This window comes from Myotis daubentonii, chromosome 10, assembly GCF_963259705.1.
Source record: "Myotis daubentonii chromosome 10, mMyoDau2.1, whole genome shotgun sequence".
NCBI classification, from domain to species: domain Eukaryota; kingdom Metazoa; phylum Chordata; class Mammalia; order Chiroptera; family Vespertilionidae; genus Myotis; species Myotis daubentonii.
This window is the reverse complement of record NC_081849.1, coordinates 86,110,971-86,131,642: the sequence shown is the minus strand read 5'-3', so window position 1 is coordinate 86,131,642 and position 20,672 is coordinate 86,110,971. Positions and strand designations below refer to the sequence as shown.

General features: G+C 49.7%; 2 protein-coding genes and 1 long non-coding RNA gene across 6 annotated transcripts in view; 1 reads left to right on the top strand and 2 right to left on the bottom strand.

The window, feature by feature from the left end:
- Nucleotides 1-2,839: 2,839 nt before the first annotated feature.
- On the bottom strand, nt 2,840-6,342 carry TMED4 (transmembrane p24 trafficking protein 4). The gene is made up of 5 exons (XM_059655988.1): nt 6,006-6,342; nt 5,785-5,885; nt 5,550-5,675; nt 4,933-5,079; nt 2,840-3,825 (listed from the first exon to the last, which is right to left on the bottom strand). The coding sequence occupies exons 1-5, from the start codon at nt 6,130-6,132 to the stop codon at nt 3,676-3,678; spliced, it is 651 nt and encodes a 216-aa protein (XP_059511971.1). The 5' UTR covers nt 6,133-6,342; the 3' UTR covers nt 2,840-3,675.
- A 1,578-nt stretch (nt 6,343-7,920) lies between these two features.
- Nucleotides 7,921-10,735, bottom strand: LOC132211238 (uncharacterized). Its single transcript, XR_009447445.1, has 2 exons — nt 8,224-10,735; nt 7,921-8,024 (listed from the first exon to the last, which is right to left on the bottom strand). It is a non-coding gene; the product is annotated as an uncharacterized LOC132211238 (long non-coding RNA).
- Nucleotides 10,736-14,227: 3,492 nt separating this feature from the next.
- The window catches only part of OGDH (oxoglutarate dehydrogenase), a 39,793-nt gene continuing 33,348 nt past the window's right edge, over nt 14,228-20,672 (top strand). For 2 of the 4 annotated variants that reach the window (XM_059655972.1, XM_059655969.1), the window contains exon 1: nt 14,698-14,918. The gene's annotated coding sequence lies outside the window, so the exon portion shown is untranslated. Of the gene's footprint in view, nt 14,326-14,697; nt 14,919-20,672 lie in introns of those variants that run through there. The other 2 variants (XM_059655970.1, XM_059655971.1) reach the window with 2 other exon arrangements.

Sequence of the window (20,672 nt, the reverse complement as noted above, 5' to 3'; positions counted from 1 at the left end):
TCCTGCTCCGGGGCCGCGCGGGTGGATGCAGGTTCCGCCGCCCCCGGGCCCTCGGCTCGCCAGTGCACGTTGCCGGCTTTGGCTTCACCTTCGTTAGCGCGTCTTCCATCAGCCCCGCCCTAGTCCTCAGGCCCCACCGGCCGTGGCGGCTGCCTGAGCGCGCCCTCGCCTGCCCAGCTGCCCGGGGTCGCCGACGGGTCTGTGAGGGCGCTGCCCGCCCCACCCGCCGCGCAGGGAGTGCCCGCCGAGGGGTTCCCGGGCCGGACGCCGGGGGCAGTGGTGGGCGCGGGGGCAGCCGGTGGCCGCGGACGGAGCGGCGTCGGGGAGGCCACAGGCTGGCGGGGTGCAGGGCTCAGACGCCCAGGGACAGGCTCCGGCGAAGGGCCTGCCGGACGAGGGTGGAAGAATGAGTAGCAGGAGACGGGCAGGTGGGTCTGTCCGGGCTCCCCCGCCAGCTGCCCGTCAGCCACCGCACAGCTCGGCCGAGTGCGGATCGTGCCCCCAGGGCGCGTCCCTCTCTCCTGAGCTCCAGGGCCCTCCTTTTTCCTCCTCTGTAACTGTTTCCTGGGGCCATTTCCCCTGTGGCTCACTTCTTCCCCTGTGACTCTACATACACTTTTTCTTATAGTTTGGGAAACGAAAGGGGGGGGGGTGCCGGTTTGGCTCAATGGATGGAGCCTCGGCCTGAGGAGTGAAGGGTCCCGGGTTCGAGTCCCCGTTGGGCACAGGCCCAGGTGGCGGGCTCGATCCCCAGTAGGGGGCGTGCAAGAGGCAGCGGATCCGTGATTTTCTCTCACCATTGATGTTTCTATCTCTCCCTCTCCCTTCCTCTCTGAAATCAATAAAAATATATTTAAAGACAAAAGAAAAACATGGGGATTCTTGGTTCCCACCCGTATTAGTTGGGTATTGCTGCTCCAACAATTACCATAGCTTAGTGGCTTAAAACAGCAGGAATTTACGTATGGTTCTGTAGGTCTGAGTCTGACAAGGTCCCACGGAATTGAAATCAAGCTGTTGGCAGGGCTGCATTCCCTTGGAGACGCGAGAGGAACAGTTTGTCCTGCCTTTCCCAACGTGGCTGATGGCCCCTTGCTCCATCTGTCCTCGGAGCCAGCCAGTGAGTGGGTTGAGTCCTCCCATCCCCAGACCTTCCCTGGCCTCCCTCCCCCACTTTTAAGGAAACTTGTGACCATAGTGGGCACAGCCAGCATCTCCAGGACAGTCTGTTCTAAAATCAGCTGTTGGCACCCTTGATGCCTTTGCCATGTTAGGTAACACATTCACAAATTCCAGGGATGAGGACATGGGCGTCATTGGAGGCCATCCTCCTGCCTCAGGCGACCCCAAACCAACCTGCTTAATCAGTTTTGTGAGCCGAACTGAGTTTTAAAAACTTTAGGCCTGGCCAGCCAGTTCGGCTCAGTGATTGAGAGTCCACCCTTGAGCCAGGATGTCAGCTTGGTTCCTGGTCAGGGCAGATGCCCAGGTTGCGGGATTCCCCAGTAGAGGGTGTGTGGGAGGTGGCCAAACAATGATTCTCATCGTTGATGTTTCTGTCCCCCTCCAGGCTCTGAATAAAAACATTATTTTTTAAAAAACGTTTAGGGTGTCTTGTCTGTGAATACCACACAGCAGTATGGGACTTCTCACCTGCCCCATCAGCTAGTCCCACATGTTTCACTCCACTCCCCTTCCCATCAAAACTTGACAGGAGAAGTAAAAGACTGACTGACCTGCCGACATAATTTAGATGCGATTGTGTTGCCCGCGCTGGTTTCGCTCAGTGGATAGAGCATCAGCCTGCAGACCAAAGGGTCCGGGTTCAATTCCGGACAAAGGCACACACCTTGGTTGTAGGGTCCTCCCCAGCCCGGGCCCTGCTCGGGGCTCGTGCAGGAGGCAACCAATAAATGTGTTTCTCTCACGTTGATGTTCCTGTCTTTCCTTCTCTCCCCCACTCTCCCTTAAGAAAATCAATGGGAAAATACCTTTGGGTGAGGATCAACAAAACAGGATGCAATCGTGTCTACTGCTGGCAGACTGAAGCCAGCCCAGCTCTCACCTGGAGTTTCCTGTCCTCCCACAGCCCAGACTCCAGGCTCTTTTACTGGCTGGGTTCCCAGTAACAGCCACAGGGTAGACACAGTTCCCTTTCCGACAGGTCTCATGCTCCCCAGAGCCTCAGGCCAGTGGCCTACACAGCCAGCCAGCTCCTGTTTCCTTGTTTACTGTAACATGAAGAAAACTGGAAACTATTCGAAATATCCAAAGAATTTTGGGTATATCAATGGTGGCATTTCCCCTTACTGGGATAACATGGCCATCCAGAATTAGAACGTAGAATTTCAAAAATAATTACAAAAATATTCAATGACAATGCCCATAAATCTAAATTGCATATATTTTTACAAGTAAAAACAGGTACATATGTGGAATAATATAGGAAATAAAGAAAAAACATTAAGAATTTAGTTCTGTAGGTCAGGTAAAAAAACATGAAATAAACATGTCTAGAATGGGCAACTGGCGGCATTGTTTCCTACAGAAGACGGCATAGGGACCTGTAGTGAGATCTGCTTAAACTTACGACCTGGGACTTCAGCGCTTCCTAAGATCCCTTGCTGATGTTTCTACTTGGTTGACCCATGTGAATGGCTGAGCAACCACTGGTCCACCCACCTCCCAGGACCGAGGTTAGGACAAGCCCCAGCACCATGAGCCCTCACGCTACAGTCCACTCCAGGCGGCTGCAGGGGCAGTCCAGGCCAGCAGCCCTTCCTCCATACCTGTGTGCCTCCACTCTGCCCACAACCTCTCATTTCATTTCAAACACAGCTAGTACAACACGTTTTATTTCACTGGAAAAATCTGTATAAAGAACCAAACCTGGCTCCATGAAAACATTTACCATAGCTTAAATAAAGGTCAAGGGGAGAGGGAGGGTAAGTGCCCTGCCTTGTGCGAGCTGTCACAACCTCACTCTCAGTGAGGCTGTCTGGTGAAACCTCGTGTCCCAGAGGAGTCTGCCTGGCCCGCTCTTAAGGCCTCGATAGCAGTGGGACGGCTGCAATCCTGAGAGCTGCCACAGAACTTATCAAAAACATGTGGACAGACAGAAAGCAAGGGGCTGCGTTGGTGTTTTCAGCTAGTCGTATAGGCAGTTAACACTTCAACTAGGAAAGAAAATATATACTTTATCAAAAAATAGTTCTAATATATAGAAAAACATTTCAATCCTCTAGGGCCTCTGCCCCTTATTTACATTCACAAAGCCACTGGGAGAGCCCAGGACTGACGGGAGCAGGGAGGCAGGGCCGCTTGGGCATTGCCATCGCTTACTGCATGAGTAGATGAAGTTACGAGAGAGACTTGTCATTTGCTCATTTGGTGACAGGATGCAGGGGAATCGCTGGAGGTGAAAGAAGTGAGACCTAGTCCTGGGTCAGATCCGACCGTGCACAAACCCCAAGACATATTTGAAAGCTTGGACCAATGCCCTGTGTTCTGGAGAACCACTGTGAGCAAGTGGCTGATCGGGATGCTCTGTTGCCAGGGAACCAATGTGGTTTATATTCTTTTTCCTTTTTTTCCCTCACAAGCCGGGTGGGTAAGGTATTAGGTGGGGAAAGTACCAATAACTGAGGTGAGAAGGAGGGTCATTCGGAGAGGACACTACACCAGCTTCTTGGCCTCAAAGAAGCTCTTGAGATGCCGCATCTGCCAGATGCCAGTGAGGATGAGGATGACGGTCTGAGTGATGGACCACCACAGGACCCTCTGGTTGGTGCTCTCACTGGTCAGTCGGAAGCGCTCTTCACGGTACTGTGGGACACAGACCCAGGACTAAATGTGCAGGGAAAGCCGGTCCTGGCTGTGTAAGCCACCCCTCCCATAGGACGACTCAGCCACGGGACCAAATCCTCCTGTCTGCCGACTCCACTGGGAGCGCCTCTCGGGAAGCATCCCCACTGGGCTGAAGTCATGCTCCTTCCAATTCTTGCCAGATCCCCAGGTGAACAGACGATGCCTAGATTTTTACCCTATTGTGTAGAGCCCTCCAGACCAGCGATTTTCAACCGTCGTGCAGCAACAATTTTTAAAAGATGCAATACCTGACTATTTAGGCAGGGGCACTGACCTCTTTTCCCGTAGACTGTCAAATAAATCAATGACAACAGCCAACCCAACAACAGCCATCCAGTGTGAATGAATCAAAATTATACCTAAGCCTGGATGGCATGCTCAATGGTTAGAGCAGCCGTGGGCAAACTACGGCCCACGGGCCAGATCCAGCCCGTTTGGCTGTTTATCCGGCCCGTGGAGCCGAAAGAGCGAAGGGTTCTCTTGCTCTCCCCTCCGCTCCTTCACCAGCAGCAGTGTTAACATGTATTAGTTCACACAAACACTCCATCCATGCTTTTGTTCCGGCCCTCCGGTCCAGTTTAAGAACCCATTGTGGCCCTCGAGTCAAAAAGTTTGCCCACCCCTGGGTTAGTGTCAGCCTGGGAACCGAAGGGTCTCAGGTTCGATTCCCAGTCAACGGCACAGCCCTGGTTGGGAGACAACCAATCAATGTGTCTCTCTCACATCAATGTTTCTCTCTCTCCCCCAGCTCCTCCCCACTCCCTTCCACTATCTCTAAAAATCAATGGAAAAAACATCCTCGGGTGAGGAGTAACAAAAAACAAACAAAAAGTTATACCTACTTTTTTGTCAGATCTGCAAAAAATATATTTCTTGGTGTACCCCAGAAAGTTTAGTAATTAATTGATGTGTGCCATGAGATGAAAAAGGTTTAAAATCGCTGCTCCAGACCAATACCCTCCATTCCATTCTCTGAACGGTTCACTGGGAAGGCCGCAAGCAGAAACCCCAGTGGGTGTGGTGGGTCTAAAGGGCAACTGGCATGCCCTTTAGACATGCCCTTACCCTTTGGTAGTCCTGCTCCTTCTGGATCTGCTCCACCTGGTCGAGCAGCTGGCGGGCTCGGAGCTGCAGCTCTGTCAGTTTGTCCTTGGCCGCAATCTCAGGGTAGTTGTTGGCATGCTCTCCAACCTGGATGTCTAGGTGCACGCGCTACAAGGACACAGGGTCAGAGCCCCGAAGCCACAGGGTAAGAAACAGGAGTGGGGGAGCCTCAGACGGCCTGTTCCAGACGATGCCGCCCGCTCTTGTCCCTGACTATGGGACAGAGGGGCAACAGGTCTCCCCCCCAATTGTGACTATGCCACAACGGGTCACAAATAATGATGGAGATAAATCAGAACTTTGGAACCCAGGGAGAGATTCCGAGCTGTAGCGAAAGAGCTTTTTCCTTTTTAAAGAATATTACTTTATTGATTTCAGAGAGGAAGGGAGAGGGAGAGCGAGACACAAACATCATTGATGGGAGGGAATCACGGATCGGCTGCCTCCTGCCCGCCCCCCTAGGGATCCAGCCTGCACCCAGGCATGTGCCCTGACCGGGAACCCAACGGTGACCTCCTGGGTCGTAGGTCGCAGCTCAAGCCCTGCGCCACGCCGCCGCATGAAAAACACCCTCTTACCAGTCTGCCGCCAGCGAAAAGCACCATCCTGGTGGAGTTGGAGTGCAGGCAGATCTGATGGTCCCCCGGGGTGTGGGAAGTGAAGGTGAAGCGTCCCTCCGAGCCATACTGCCGCGAGAGCACCACCTGCAACACAGCGGTCAGTGGAAGGCCCTGCACTGACCTCCCAGCTCGCACCCCCCCGCCCTGACGCCCTCTGCAGGGCGCCCAGGCCACGGCCTGCGGGTGGCCCTACCTTGCCTTCGGGGTCCTTCACCTCCACGTGCATGCCCAGGCCGGGGGTGGAGGGCAGGAAGACCTCCTTCTGCTTATCCCACATCTGGGTGCGGTAGTTCCCTGCGGAGCGACAAAGCTGTCACAGGGCGCCTCGACCGCCCGGCTCCCACAACTCCCAAGGGGCCCGCGGCCCGCGACTGAGGGACACGCAGGGCCCTGCCCACCCCCACGCCGCCTGACCGATGACCATGGTCTCGTCGGGGATTTCCTCGATGAAGCAGCGCTTCTCGGTCTCGCCGATGTGGAAGTAGAGCCCCCGGACGCCCACCGCGCACAGCGAGAGCAGCAGCAACGCGGGCCACCCCATCGCGAGCCGCCTTGGGGGATCGACACCTGTCACCAAGCGCCCTCGGTGCAACGCGCATGCGCACGCCTGCGCCCCGCTTCCAGGCGACGCAGCTCAACCCGACGCAGAGCGCGCACTCTGACGCCAGTCCCGCGTCTTTCAGGCCAAAGAGCCGGGGCAGGCGGAAATTGCGCATGCGCGGAACGCTAGGGGCGGCGGGGTGGTCCTATTGCCCCTTAGTGACGTAGTCCAGTACCAACACCTGCCAACGCGCACCTTCTCTCCAGCGCACGTGCGCGCGCCTGCGCACCACACCAGTAGACGCCACGTGACGGCGCGGGGAGTACGCATGCGCTGAACCGCCTCTCTCGCCCCCGCCCCTCCCTCCGTCAGCCCGCGGCGGCCGTGGGTGCGTTATCAGGTCAGGGCTGGGCCTGAACCGGGACGGAGGGCGGGGAAGGGGGAAGCGGTCTCAGACGGGCGTGGGAGGGCCCGGTGGGCCTGTGAGACCTCTTAGGGCTTTGGCTAAAGAGAACCCTCTAGGCCCCTAGAGTAGGGGGTTTTGTTTGAGGAATGATTTGCTCTTAGTTTTTAAAATTATCCTGTCCTGGCAAAAGCTGACTGTAAAACCTAAGGATCACCAATGGTACAATATACTTTTGTAAGTAAGGTTTAATCCGAATCCGGTATTTTGTCTTGCAGTTTACAGGAAACGAAGACGTTTAGAGGACATCATGGGGAAATGATAAAGCCAATCCAGAATAGGACACTGGGTTCAACCTTTAAAAACCTAAAGCGACGAACGACGGGGCGGAGGACACCTTGTGGTGGCAGAGTCTGCAGAGACCCGTGCGACAGCGCCGCCCTGTGCGATCCACGTGCTCTTCCCATCGAGGGGTGGACTGGCACCCATGGCTGCAGCCTGGGCCTCGGGCTTCCATTTTCACTCTTGAAACCCAGCTGACAGCCCACCCTACTGAGCGGCCAGTCATTGGAGGAGCTGCCCCCGCCAATACATGGCACAGGATCAGCTACCCCGCCCAACGCCCCTCCCCCCCAAAAAAACACACACAAACTATGCAATTATGTAACTGGGACAAAAATGAGGACACTCTATAAACTGACAGAAAGATTTCCAGGATATATTGCTAAGTTTAAAAAGCAAGGTGCAGCCCTTACAAGTTGGCTCAGTGGATAGAGCATGGGCCCTTGGTCTGAAGGGTCCCAGGTTGATTCTGATCAAGAGTATGTATCTCGATTATGGGTTGGATCCCCAACCCTAGTTTGGGCACGTGTTGGAGGCAACCAATAGATGTGTGTCTCTCACATCCATGTCTCTCTCTCTCTCCCCCTCCCACTCTCTCTCTAAAAAAAAAAAGGAAAAATATCCTTGGGTGAGGATTTAAAAAGAAAAGAAAAGCAAGGTGCAGAGAGAGTACATTATCTTAGTGTTTGTATTTGATGAAAAAACATCGGAAGACTAAGACTCTAATATAAGAGGTTACTTACAGGTAACGGGAATATTCAGTCAGTATACACCAGCACGATTGTACTGATTAAAATAGAAATACTTCTGTTCTAGTTGGTAAATGGCCACTCTCCAAGCCCTGAATTCCCTCCACCTTTGCTCTCACTACTGATCCCGCGTTGCCTCATGACCCTACAAATAGTTACTCCTGGCAGGAAAGGCATCTGGCAGGCCAGCAGATAATGAGGTAAAAGGTAGCAGAGGTGCAAGAGAGATTTTACAAACTGGAACTTTTCATAATATTTTTCCCCCCATTCAACAGGTTGCCTTTTTTTAAAAAAAATGTTATTTATTTCAGAGAGAGGAAGGAGAGGGAATTAGAAACTTTAATGATGAGAATCATCGATCTGACTGCCTCCTGAAAGCACCCTACTGGGGATGGAGCCTGCAACCCAGGCATGTGCCCTGACTGGGAATTGAACCATGACCTCCTAGTAGTTCGTGGGTCAACGCACAGGCCTGAGCTACGCCAGCCAGGCGCCTTTTTTACTTTTTATTTTTATTTTTTTTAAGAGAGAGAGGATGGGAGAAAGAGAGAAGCATCCATTGGTTGCTTCTCTCACGTGCCTGACTAGGGACAGAACCAGTAACACAGGCATGTGCACTGACTGGGAATTGAACCTGCCACCTTTCAGTGTATGCAACAACGCTCCAACCCATTGAACCATACCAGCCAGGGCCTTTTTAATATCTTTTTTATTTTCAAACCATGTGTATATGTTACCTATTTAAAATAAAATTTAAAAATTAAAGTAGTGTTACCACCATTCTCTATCACACTACCATTTTATGGATTTGAAACCAACAATTGCTGTCATGTTGGCTTATCCTAAATGGCAGCTCCATCACAATGTAAATACTGCCTGTCTCTTGTATTCCCCTCTGCATCCCCAGCACCTAGAACCCATCTGGTATATTGTTCAATGAATGAAGAATGTATCCTTTGATGAAAAAGCACATTGAGCAAAAGCCATGGAATGCAATGAAGGCAGTGTTCAGAGGAGAATTCACAGTCATAAATGTCTACATTAAAAAAAGATATCAAATTAGTAACCTCACTTTACATTTTGAAGAAAAAAGGAGAAAAAAAAAGCAAAACTAAACCTAAACACAGAAGAAGAAAGGAACAAATAAAAAATAGAAATGGCCTGGCCAGTGTGGCTCAGTTGATTGGCATGTCATCCTGTACACCAAAAGGTGGTGGGTTCAAATCCTATCAGGGCACATATCCAGGTTGCAGGTTCAGGGCGAGGGCCGAAGGCAACTGATGGATATTTCTCATATCGATGTTCTCTCTCTCAATAGCTAACAAACAAACATGTCCTCGGGTGAGGATTTTAAAAAATTATAAAAATTAGAGATAAAACAAAAAGTCAATGAAAGTAAAAGTTGGTTCTCTGAAAAGATGAACAAAATTGACAGACCTTTAGCTAGACTGAAAGAAAAAAAGACGAATCACTACAATCAGAAATGAAAGTAGAGACATTACCTCTGACCTTAAGGAAATAAAAGGGATGAGAGAATACGGTGAACAACTGCACACCAACAAGTAAGATAATTTAGATGAAATGGACAAATTCCTACAAACAAATTATTACCCAAAGTAACATAAATAAGAAACAAAACTGGTATGGGATACGTGGCTTCCCTGGTGAATTTTTGTTGTTGTTTTTCCCCTGGTGAACTCTATTAAACATTTAAAGAAGAATTAACACCAATCCTACTTAAGCTCTACCAACAAACTGAAGAGGAGGGGACACTTCCTAACCTATTCTATAAGGCCAGCAATACACTGATACTAAAGCCAAAAACAAGAAAATCAGACCAATATCCCTTATGAATACAGATGCAAAACTCAATAACAATAACAAAAAAATAATAATAAACCTCAACAAAATACAAGTAATCTAAATCCAACAGCATCTCTAGATGATTATACATCATGGCCAAGTGGGATTTGCCCTATGAATGCAAGGATAATTCAACATGAGAAATATCAATCGATGATAGAACAAAAGGGGGAAAAACACCATTACTCAATTAATGGAGAAAAGGCATTTAACCCTTTCATCTCAAGACCACTTAGAAAACTAAGAATAGAAAGGAACTTCCTCAGCACGGTAAAGGAGATCTACGAAAACCCACAGCAAACATAATGGCGAGAGACTGAAAAGCTTTTCTGTAAGAGCAGGAGCAAGACAAGGGTGCTCACTCGCGCCACTTCTATTCAACAAAGTACCAGAAGTTCTAGCCAGAGCAATTCAGCAAGAAGAAACAAAGGACATCCAAACCGTAAAAGAAGAAAAACTGTATTGACAGATGACATGATCCTATGTAGGAAAAATCCCTAAGAATCAAAAAAAAACTACTAGAGCTAATAAATGAATTCGGTTATGTTGCAGGACACAAGGTCAATGCACAATAATCAATACACCAGTAATGAATAATCAAAAAAGGAAGTTAAGAGAGCAACTCCATTTACAAATGCATCCAAAAATATAAAATACCTAGGAATAATATAAGCAAGGTAAAAGACTTGTATACCAAAAACTACAACACATTGCTGAAAGAAATTAAAGAAGACACACATAAGTGGAAAAAACATCCCATGTTCATGGTCTGGAAGACTTAATATTGTTAAAATGTAAATACTACCCAAAGCAATCTACAGATTCAACACAATCCCTCTCAAAATTTCCACAGCCTTTTTTGCAGAAGTGGAAAAGCCAAACATTACATTTATATGAATTTGTGAGGGGACCCACATAGCCAAAATATTCTTGAAAAAGAACAAAGTTGGAGAATTCACTTGTGTATTTCAAAACTTACTCTGTAGTAAGTTTTGAAATCCAGTAAGCAAACAGTATGGTACTGGCATAAAGATAGCATACAGACCAATGGAACAGAATTGAGAGTCCAGAAATAAACCAAATATATATGGTCCATTGATTTTTCAAAAAGGGCGCCAAGGCCATTCAATGGGAAAATCATAATCTCTTCAACAGTTGTTGCTGGGACACTGGAGTTCCACATGCAAAAAGATGAGGTTGAATCCCTACCACACATCATATTAAAAATAAGTCAGCCCTAACCAGTTTGGCTCAGTGGATAGAGCGTCAGCCTGCGGACTCAAGGGTCCCAGGTTCGATTCTGGTCTAGGGCATGTACCTTGGTTGCAGGCACATTCCCAATAGGGAGTGTGCAGGAGGCAGCTGATGGATGTTTCGCTCTCATCGATGTTTCTAACCCTCTATCCCTCTCCCTTCCTCTCTGTAAAAAATCAATAAAAAATATTTTAAAAAAACCAACCAAACAAACAAAAACAAAACTCAAAATGGCCCTAGCGCCTAGCTGGTTTGGCTCAATGGATAGAGTTGGCCTGCAGACTGAAAGGTCCCAGGTTTGATTCCGGCCAAGGGCACATGTCTGGGTTGCGGGCTTGATCCCCAGTAGGGAGCCAATCAATGATTCTCTCTTACCATTGATGTTTCTATCTCTTTCTCCCTCTCCTTTCCTCTCTGAAATCAATAAAATATATTTAAAAAAATAAAAATAAACTCAAAATGGATAAACAACCTAAATATAAACACTAAAACCATAAAACTCTTAGAAGAAATATAGGGGTAAATCTTCATGATTTCAGATTTGGCAATGGACTTTTAGATATGAGCAACAATAACAAACATGGATAGAATGGACTTCATCAAAATTTAAAGCTTTTGTTCATCAAAGAACAGTACAAAGAAAGTGAAAAGAGCCCTAACCGGTTTGGCTCAGTGGATAGAGCGTCGGCCTGCGGACTGAAAGGTCCCAGGTTTGATTCTAGTCAAGGGCATGTACCTTGGTTGCAGGCACATCCCCAGTAGGGAGTGTGCAGGAGGCAGCTGATCGATGTTTCTCTCTTATCAATGTTTTTAACTCTCTATCCCTCTCCCTTCCTCTCTGTAAAAAATCAATAAAATATATTTTTTTAAAAAGAAAGTGAAAAGAATGGGAGAAAATATTTATAAAACATATATCTGGTAAGGAATTAACAGGCAGAATATGTAAAGAACTCCAACAAAACAAGACAACCCAATTCAAAAAAGACTTGAATAGACTCTCCTCCAAAGAAGATATAAAAATAGCCGAAACCGGTTTGGCTCAGTGGATAGAGCGTTGGCCTGTGGACTGAAAGGTCCCAGGTTCGATTCCGGTCAAGGGCATGTACCTGGGCTGCGGGCACATCCCCAGTAGGGGATGTGCAGGAGGCAGCTGATCGATGTTTCTCTCTCATCGATGTTTCTAACTCTCTATCTCTCTCACTTCCTCTCTGTAAAAAATCAATAAAATATATTTTTTTAAAAAAGGCTGAGAAACAAATGAAAAGATTCTTGACATCATATAGTGATAAGGAAATGCAAATCAAGACCAAAATGAGATCACCTCACATCTAGTAGGAGGCTATAATACATTTTAAAAAAGAAATTAAGAAGTATTGATGAAGATACGGAGAAACTGGAACCTTCATGCATTGCTGGTGGGAATGCAACATCGTGTCGCCACTGTGGCAAAGTTTAGCATTTCCTCAAAAAGCTAGACATAGAATTACCATATCACCCACGTCTATTCCTAGGTGTTATAGAGGGAATTATAAACAAGTACTCCAGATATGTGTAAGCCAATGGTCATTGGAGCATTATTCACAATAGCCAAATGGTGGAATCAACCTAAATGTCCATCAAATGATGTATAGACAAGGTGCAGCATGTTCATACAATGGAATCTATTCAGCCATAAACATTTCTGACACATGCTACATGGATGAACCTTGAAACATGCTAAGGAAAATAAGTGACACATAAAAGGGCAAATACTGTATGAATTCACTTACATAAGTACCCAGAGTTGTCCATTTATAGGGATAGGAAATATAGGGAGAAGGGAAAGGGGAGGGGAGTGGGGAGTTACTGCTTAATGGCTGCATTGTTTCTGTTTGGAGTGGTGAACAAGTTTGGGAAATAGTGGTGATGGTTGTACAACATTGTGAATGTAATTAACGCCTCAGAATTGTACACTTTATTTTATTTTTATTTTTTTAATATATTTTATTGATTTTTTACAGAGAGGAAGGGAGAGGGATAAAGAGTTAGAAACATCCATGAGAGAGAAACATCGATCAGCTGCCTCCTGCACACTCCCCACTGGGGATGTGCCCGCAGCCAAGGTACATGCCCTTGACGGGAATCGAACCTGGGACCCTTGAATCCGGAGTCCGCAGGCCGCCGCTCTATCCACTGAGCCAAACCAGTTAGGGCGGAATTGTACACTTTAAATGACAAGTATTTTCATATACATACTTTACCACCATTTTTTTAAAAAGGGGGGAAAACATGCTGAGGTTGCTCCTTGGTTCCTTCACTTTCTCCCAGTCTCCAGATCCTGATCCCACACATCAGCCCAACTTGGTTCGTACAAGCATGTACACTGTGCTCCCAACTTAAAAACAAGACACCCCTTACTGTCCCTTTCAGAAATTGCTCTACGTCCCTATCAAGCCGCGAGCCAGTGACATAGTCCCAGACTGAATCCTGGCGCAGATTCAGCCATGTGTGTCCTCTGTGCGGCCACCACGTCAGCTCCCCGTGGTCGGATCCGGCCTGGTCATCCCCAGGACCCTCGGCCGCATCCAGGGCACAGTCCGGGTCTTGAGCTGCTGCGAACGTACGCAGACCACTCGGGAGGCGTGGCTCGGACTTCCCCGTGTCAATCACTGGCATGCCACCTACTGATACTAATGTATACGTAACAGCCACCTTCTGATACTAATGTATACTTAACGTATCTTTACATGGGACCACTGATTACAATGAAAACACCGTAACTGCAAAGAGGAAAGCCAGTACACCTGCCAAAAAGCGTCAAAGATAAACTCGGGGAGACCGAGCAGGTTAAGTCCTAGCTTCGCACGACCGCCCACCACGGCTCCTGGGCGCCGGTCGGAACGGGACGGCAGACTTGGGCGCCGCAGGCCGTCGGCCGGAAGCCGGGCTTCTCCTGCCGCACGGACGAGCCTCCTCCCTGCATGACCGGCTACCGTTCAGCGGACTTCAGGCCTAAAACGACTTATTTTCACATATTCGCACTGAAACAGGGCTGCATCGGACGATCAGAGGGGTCCCGGTCACACCGTTTTCACTTCCTCAGCCAGAAGTAAAATAACGTCTTAAAGCCATGCCCACTTGCATGGGGTGAAAGGCCGCGATGCACCGACCGAAGGCCCGGGCGTCCCACCGCGACCCCGCGGCCCATGGGGGGACCCCTTGTGTCCCCGACGGCTCCGCGTCCGCCGGTGCGCGCCGGGGCCTCCCGCTTCCCGCTCCACGTCCGTCCGCCCCTCAGCTTTCCCGCACAGGCCTCGACGCCCCGCGCAGGAGGCCGGTCCCGGGAAGACCCCTCTCCAGACCTGCCTCGCAGCCCGGCCCCCCTGCCCCTGCCCCTGCCCCCGCTGCCTCCGTGCCGGCCAAACCCCGGAAGCGCGCGAAAGGAGGCGGCGCGTCTCTGTGACGTCACCGCCCCGCCCCGCGACGGAGACGACTCCCGGGCGGGGTTGCGTGCTGACGCCACACGCCTGGGCGGGGTCGAGAGTTTGGTTCTCCGGAGTGGGGTGTCGGCGCCTCATTCGGGTGGAGCGGAGCTGGAGGCAGGTGAGTGCGCGCTGGCGCCGGGCCCGGCCCGGTGTGGAGGCTCTGCGCCCGTCGGGCAGAGCGCGGGAGTCGCGGTGGAAGCCGAGGCCGCCACGCCCTTGCTGTTGCCGGCGCCGCGGTGACAGGGAGTGAAGCTAGATGGAACCAGGCTGACGGGGGAGGGTGGGCGGGACGAGGGTCTGACGGACGGCCGCGGCAGCCAATGGCGCGGCGGGCGCCGCCTGGCGGGCGGAGATTGGCGGGTGCGGAAGCGCGTGGAGGTCGCGCGGGCCTCGGAGCGGCTCACCATTGGCTGGGGCGGCCGGGGGGCGGGCTGCGCGGGGGACGTAAGGAACGGCCCTGCCGCTGGAGTGACTCCCAAGGTCGAGGAGGCGTCACGTGGGACCGCCGAGCCGCGTCCTCTGCGCGCCCGGAGGGACGGACGGACGGCGCGCCCTTGAAGCGGCTGTGGGCTGCGGACCCAGGGCTGCGCATGCCCGGCGAGGAGTGACTCTGCAGCACCCAGGGGCGCGGGGCCCCCGCCCGCACTCCGTGCCAGCCTCAGTACCCACCGTCCTCGCTCTTCCTCGCTGCTCCTTGAGGTGACACCCTCGGTGAGCGGATGACCCCGCAGCATCCCACGTACCCGGCACCTGCCCTGCTCAGTACCCCACCGCGCCCACCTCCCCTCTGTGGCCCGTGGGTGAGCACCCACGTCCTCATCCTTCTGCAGGAGGCTTGCTCGTCCATGTTGGTGCCCTTTTCCCTCCCGCAAGCCTGCCTGGCATAGTGTGAGCGGCACTGACACTTCCCTGAAACTAGCGGCCGAGCGGACCGGAACCAGCCCTCTGCGCTTCGCCCGGAACCGGCCCGCGGTGCCCTTTGCAGGTCGCAGCGGTGCGGGAGGCCCAGAGCGGGCATCGCCCTGAGCAGCGTTGGGGGAGCGCCCTGGGCTGAGCGGGTTCGCCCTGGGATTTCCTGCAGACCTTCCCGGTGAAATAGGCAGGACTAGCCCTAAGTTTTGCAAATTAGCTGAGGACTAGCTCTTGGAAAGTTGGAGAAAGATCAATACGCTGACTATCTTTTTGAGACCACGGCCCACATTCATTTACTTTTTTAAAAATCTTCACCTGAGGGTATGTTTCTGTTGATTTGAGCGCGAGAGACCGCGGACCAAGCTCTGAGCGCCTGGGGCGCCGGGGCTGTTTTCTGTTCTCCGCCTTCTCTTACCTGACGTCTTGCAAGTTACTTGGACCTTGTTTTGAAATTTCACCTCTATTGATACGTAGTGTTTTTGAGTATATCTCTGTATAGCTTTTTAGAGGTGGTCTGGGTATTACATTATCTATTTACACAACTTAGCCCACCGGTGTCATGATTCTATCAGGTTGGGTGACGTGTGGAAACCCAACCTCATTGAAAACTGTCTTAACTATTTTCTCTACATACATTTAGAACCACACCAGACATGTAACTTTTGCTTTAACCATTACACTTAGTTTAGAAGCGTCGAGAAGGAAATTATATTTACTCAATCGTTGTTTTTTCTCTTCTTTTGTCCTTCATGGAATTGGCAAGATCCCTTTTATCATCTCCTTTCTGCTTAGAGAAATTCCTTTAGCCATTCATTGAGGGTAGGTCAGCTGGCAGCAGTGGCTCTTCGTTTTTCTTCAGCTGAGAATGATTTGATTCCCTTCATTTCTGAAGGTAATTTTTGCCGGATATAGGATTCTGAGTTGAGTTGTTTTCCTTCCGCACTTGAAAAGTGTTGTGCCACTTTCTCTTGGCCTCCATGACTTCTGATAAATACGCTGTTCAAGGTGTTTGCCTATCGTTTTCAGAAGTTTATCTTGTCTTGGAGTGGACTTCTTGAGGTTTGCTCTGTTTGGGGTTTACTCAGCTTCTTAGAAGGTTTATGCCTTTTGCCAAATTTGCAAAGTTTTCACCTGTTACATTTCTGAATACTTCTGCAGCACCTCCTGCTTTTTTCTCCTGGGATTCAGCTGATGTATTCACGTCATCATTAGGTTTTTGTTGTAGTCCCACCTGTCCCTGAGGCCCTGTTCATTTTCTTCAATCTCTTCTCTCTGTTGTTCAGATTGTGTGATTTCCTTTATTCTAACTCCATATTCACTGATTTTCTTCTTTCTCCTCCATTCTGCATTTTAACCCATCAAGGTTGGTGGCTGTATTTTTCAGTTCTGAAGTTTCCATTCAGGTCTTTATATCTTTTAGAGGCCCGGTGCATGAAATTTGTGCACTGGGGGGTGGGGGCTGTCCCTCAGCCCGGCCTGTGCCCTTTTGCAGTTGGGGAGCCCTCGGGGGAATGTCCGACTGACATCTTAGTGCTGCCACAGAGGCGGGAGAGGCTCCCGCCACCGCCTCTGCACTCGCCAGCCATGAGCTCGGGTCTGGCTGAGTGGTGCTCCCCCTGTGGGAGCACACTGACCTCCAGGGGCAGCTCCTGCGTTGAGTCTCTGCCCCCTGGTGATCAGTTCGCATCATACTGACCGGTAGGGTTGTTTTACCGTTTGTTCTGTTTGCGCATTAGCCTTTTATTATATAGGATTTCTTTGCTGAGGCTTTTTAGTTTTCTTTTGTTTCAAGCATAAGTTTATAGTTGCTCATAGAAGCACTTTAAGGCTGACTCCTTTAAAATCTGCCAGATACTCTGACATCTATGTCATCTTGGTGTTGGTCCCTGTAGATTCTTTTTTTGTTTCAGTTGAGATCTTTGTTCTTGCTCTGGAAGGTGATCTTTGATGCAGCCTGGACATTTGGGTGTTCTGATGAGACTGGATCTTATTAAATTTCTGAGCAGAACAGGCTTCCTCTGACATGGATGGGGTGGGAGGGGGGGCGGGGGGAGCTGAGGGGGGGCGGAGGGATGTAATCCAGGCTCCCCTCCCAGCCTCCTTGGTATTGGTATCTGCTGTGTGGGTGTAAGTTCCCTGTTGGGCCTTTATGGTTTCACTCTGTCTGGGAGAGAGGGGTGTGGCCTGTTTCTGCTGGGCAGGTGAAATCGGGCTCCTCTCCTGGCTTCCACTGACATCGCTGCGGACGGAAGCCCTGGTCTCCTCTGACCCAGCAGGTGAGGTGGGGCTGGCCCCCTCAGAGTTTCCTGTGGGGTTGGCTGCAGTAAGGCCATTGCTGTCTAAACATGTCTGCCTGTGAGGCTGCCCGGTCTCTTGTCTCTGCGCAGAGGAAGCCAGCTCTTGTGTGTGTTTTGTCTACATTGGCTGGCATTTCTGGGGCCAGCTCCTCCAGCGTCTGGTCTGGTATGTATGGAGCAAAGAGAACAGCAAAGAACTCAGTGCTGTTCTTTCTTTGGCCCCAAAGCCCCTTCCCAGTCTGTTCCTCCTCTCCATCTTTCAGAGTCTTTTTGTTTTCAGTGTAGCATTTCATGTTTTTAGCTGCATTTAGTGGGAAACGGAAGTCCTGTTTATGCTTTTAAATATTTTAATAAAAATTGATAAATGGCCTTGCTTTCCATAAAGGTTAAATAATCCGTACTCTAAACAACACCTTTGAAAGTGCCTGTGGGCCTGCACGTGGAGCTTGGCAGTCAGGACACCTCCCATCGAGGTGCAGTCTGGGGAGGGCAGTCAGCCCCCCGGCCCCCAAACTGAAAGTTGTTGGGGTTCTAACTGTGGGCGCGTGGAAGTCCCTCCAGGGGTCTGGCCAGCTGCCCACTCCAGACTAACTTGCATGTAGGTTTTCCTTGGGAACGTCAGCTTTTTAAGAGATGTCTTTGGTTGGTCTTTTTCCTTGATAAGTTGTACTTTTTAATCACAGAAACCATTTTAGAGTGAGCATTCATGCTTGCATCATAATTACAGAAAAACAGGCAGGGATGTGAAGGAAACTGAAGCAGATCAAGTGAGGCGTTTAAGGTTCCTCCACAAATTAGTCACCTGTTTGCCCTTCCCCCCTCAATCCTCGTTTCTGTCTAGTAGTGGCAAAACGCCTCCTCAATTTAAACTACAGTGGGGCCTTGACTTCCGAGTTTAATTCGTTCCGAGGCTGAGCTCGTTAACTCAAATTACTCTGTCAACTCAATGCAAAAAGTCAGCCGAGAGACAGCTGGTATCTCCAAACACTCGTTAGTCGGGACCCTGGTAAGTCAAGGCCCCACTGTGCTTCCCTGTCTCTGGTGTGTGTGTGACGAAGCTACAGGGGAAAGGCGTTGAGTGAGATTTTCAGTTCAGTGAGATTCGGGGGAATCAATACTGTGCTCTTCGCACACACGTTCTTCGCATCACCGAGATAAGTCATTGAGGTGTGGGGTGACGGCATTGTCTTCTTGCCCGTTACAAGAACCTTCGGAGTCTGAAACTGAAAAAAGAAAAAATGTTCTCAAAACGAGTTGTTCTTTTAAAATGGTTGTCGGGTAACACCCGACAGTTGTCAGTCACCTAATGAGGCGTGCTCTTTCCCCTCCAAGACTCACTTCCTGAGACGCCGTGCACAGCTGTTCTGCTGACATAGCCTCTTTAATTGCCCCTCCGCCTGGCCAGCGTGACGCCGATAGGCATCAGGAGTGTGCCTCTGCCCCGCGTTGGCGGGGAGGGAAGGTGACCTAGGGCCGTGCTGCCTGGCTGGGGAGGGACGGGCACAGATAAAGTTGCTTTATTTCAGCAGGTTGTTTCCTATGGGCAGGGCTCCAAGCCCTTAAAAACACATTTGCTTTGGTTTTTACTTTTTAAACCTTATTTTTGCCAAACGTATAGGTTTATACTTGTATCATAAAATAGCGGGTTATAAATAGTGTCATTTTGTGTACTTCATTGGCATTGATGGGTTCACTTACAGTTTTCCTAGATATAAACAACCTTATTGAGGTATATAACTTCTGTGCCATACAGTTCACCCATTTAAATCATGCAGTTCCAGTATCTTAGAACAGTGGTCGCCAACCAGTGGCCCGTGAGGTCGAAAGGTTGGCGACCGCTGTCTTAGAAGGTTGTGCACCCGTCACCATGATCCAGTTCTGGAGCATTTTCCTGTCCCCTGAAGAAAACGCCCTTACCCATCAGTAGTCCCATCTCACCCCTGCCCCAGCCCTAGGCAACCAGTCATCAGTGGACTTTGTATAGATTTGCCTGTTCTGAACATGTCCCATAAATGAAACCATGCATGTTGTTTTTGTGAATGACTTATGTCACTTCACATGGTATTTTCAAGGTTCATCTGTGTTGTCTAGTGCTTGTCCATTGTGTGGCTGGCCCCATCCTGTACACCCATTCATCAGTCGCAAGCATTTGGGTTTTCCACTCTTTGGCTAGTATGAATAATGCTGCTACGAATATTTGTGTACAGGTTTCCGTGTGGACATGTGTGTGTTTTTAAATATATTTTTACTGATTTCAGAGAGGAAGGGAGAGAGAGAAACTTCAGTGATGAGAGAGAGTCATTGATCTTCTGCCTCCAGCACGCCCTCCTACAGGAGGTCGTGCCCGCAGCTGGGGCATGTGCCCTTGATGGGAATCAGCCCAGAACCCTTCAGTTGGCGGGCGGAAGCTCTGTCCAGGGATCCAAACGGCTAGGCTGGACATGTGTTGGAGTTTCTCTTGGCCGTGTTCCTCAGGGTGGAGTTGCTGGGTCTTACGGTTTAACGTGGTGAGGGCCTGCCGGACCGTTTTCCTCCGTGGCCGCGCCAGTTCGCCTTCCTTCCAGCGGTGTCCGAGCTCCCGATTTGTCCGTGTCCTCCCAACGCTTGTCTTTTCGTTTGTGATTGTGTCTAGTCTGTGTGACATGCATGGCATCTTGTTTTGATTTGCCTTTCCCAGATGACTAATGGCGTTGAGAATCTTACTGTGCTCATCGGCGATTTGTGCATCTTTTTTGGGGAAAATGCCTGTTCGTATCCTTTGTCTATTTTGATTGGCTTATTTTTTATTGAGTTGTAGGAGTTCTGTATTCTGTACACAGTTCCTTAGTTATATGATTTGCAAATATTTTCACTTATTCTGTGTCTTCTCTTTCTTGATGGTATCCTTTGAAGCACTAAAGTTTTTATTTGGATGAAGTCCAATTTATCTTTTTTGTTTGTTTTGCTGTATTTTTGGTTTCCTAAGATACCACTGAAAGCCACAAAGAACCACTCCACTTTAACTTGGAAGTTATAAAACTTCTAAGAGTCTTACAGTTTCAGCTCTTACATTTAGGTCTTAGCTCCATTTTTAGTTAATTTTGTGGGTGCTGTCCAGCTTCATTCTTGCATGTGAATATTCAGTTGTCCCAGCATCATCTGCTGAAAAGACTTGAGTTTTCCCCCATGGAATCTTCTTGGCCCCTTGTCAAGTAGAAGTGTTCCTCTCAGCCAGATCGGAGTGCTGAGACTGGGCAGCCCAGAGCTTTCACCAGCC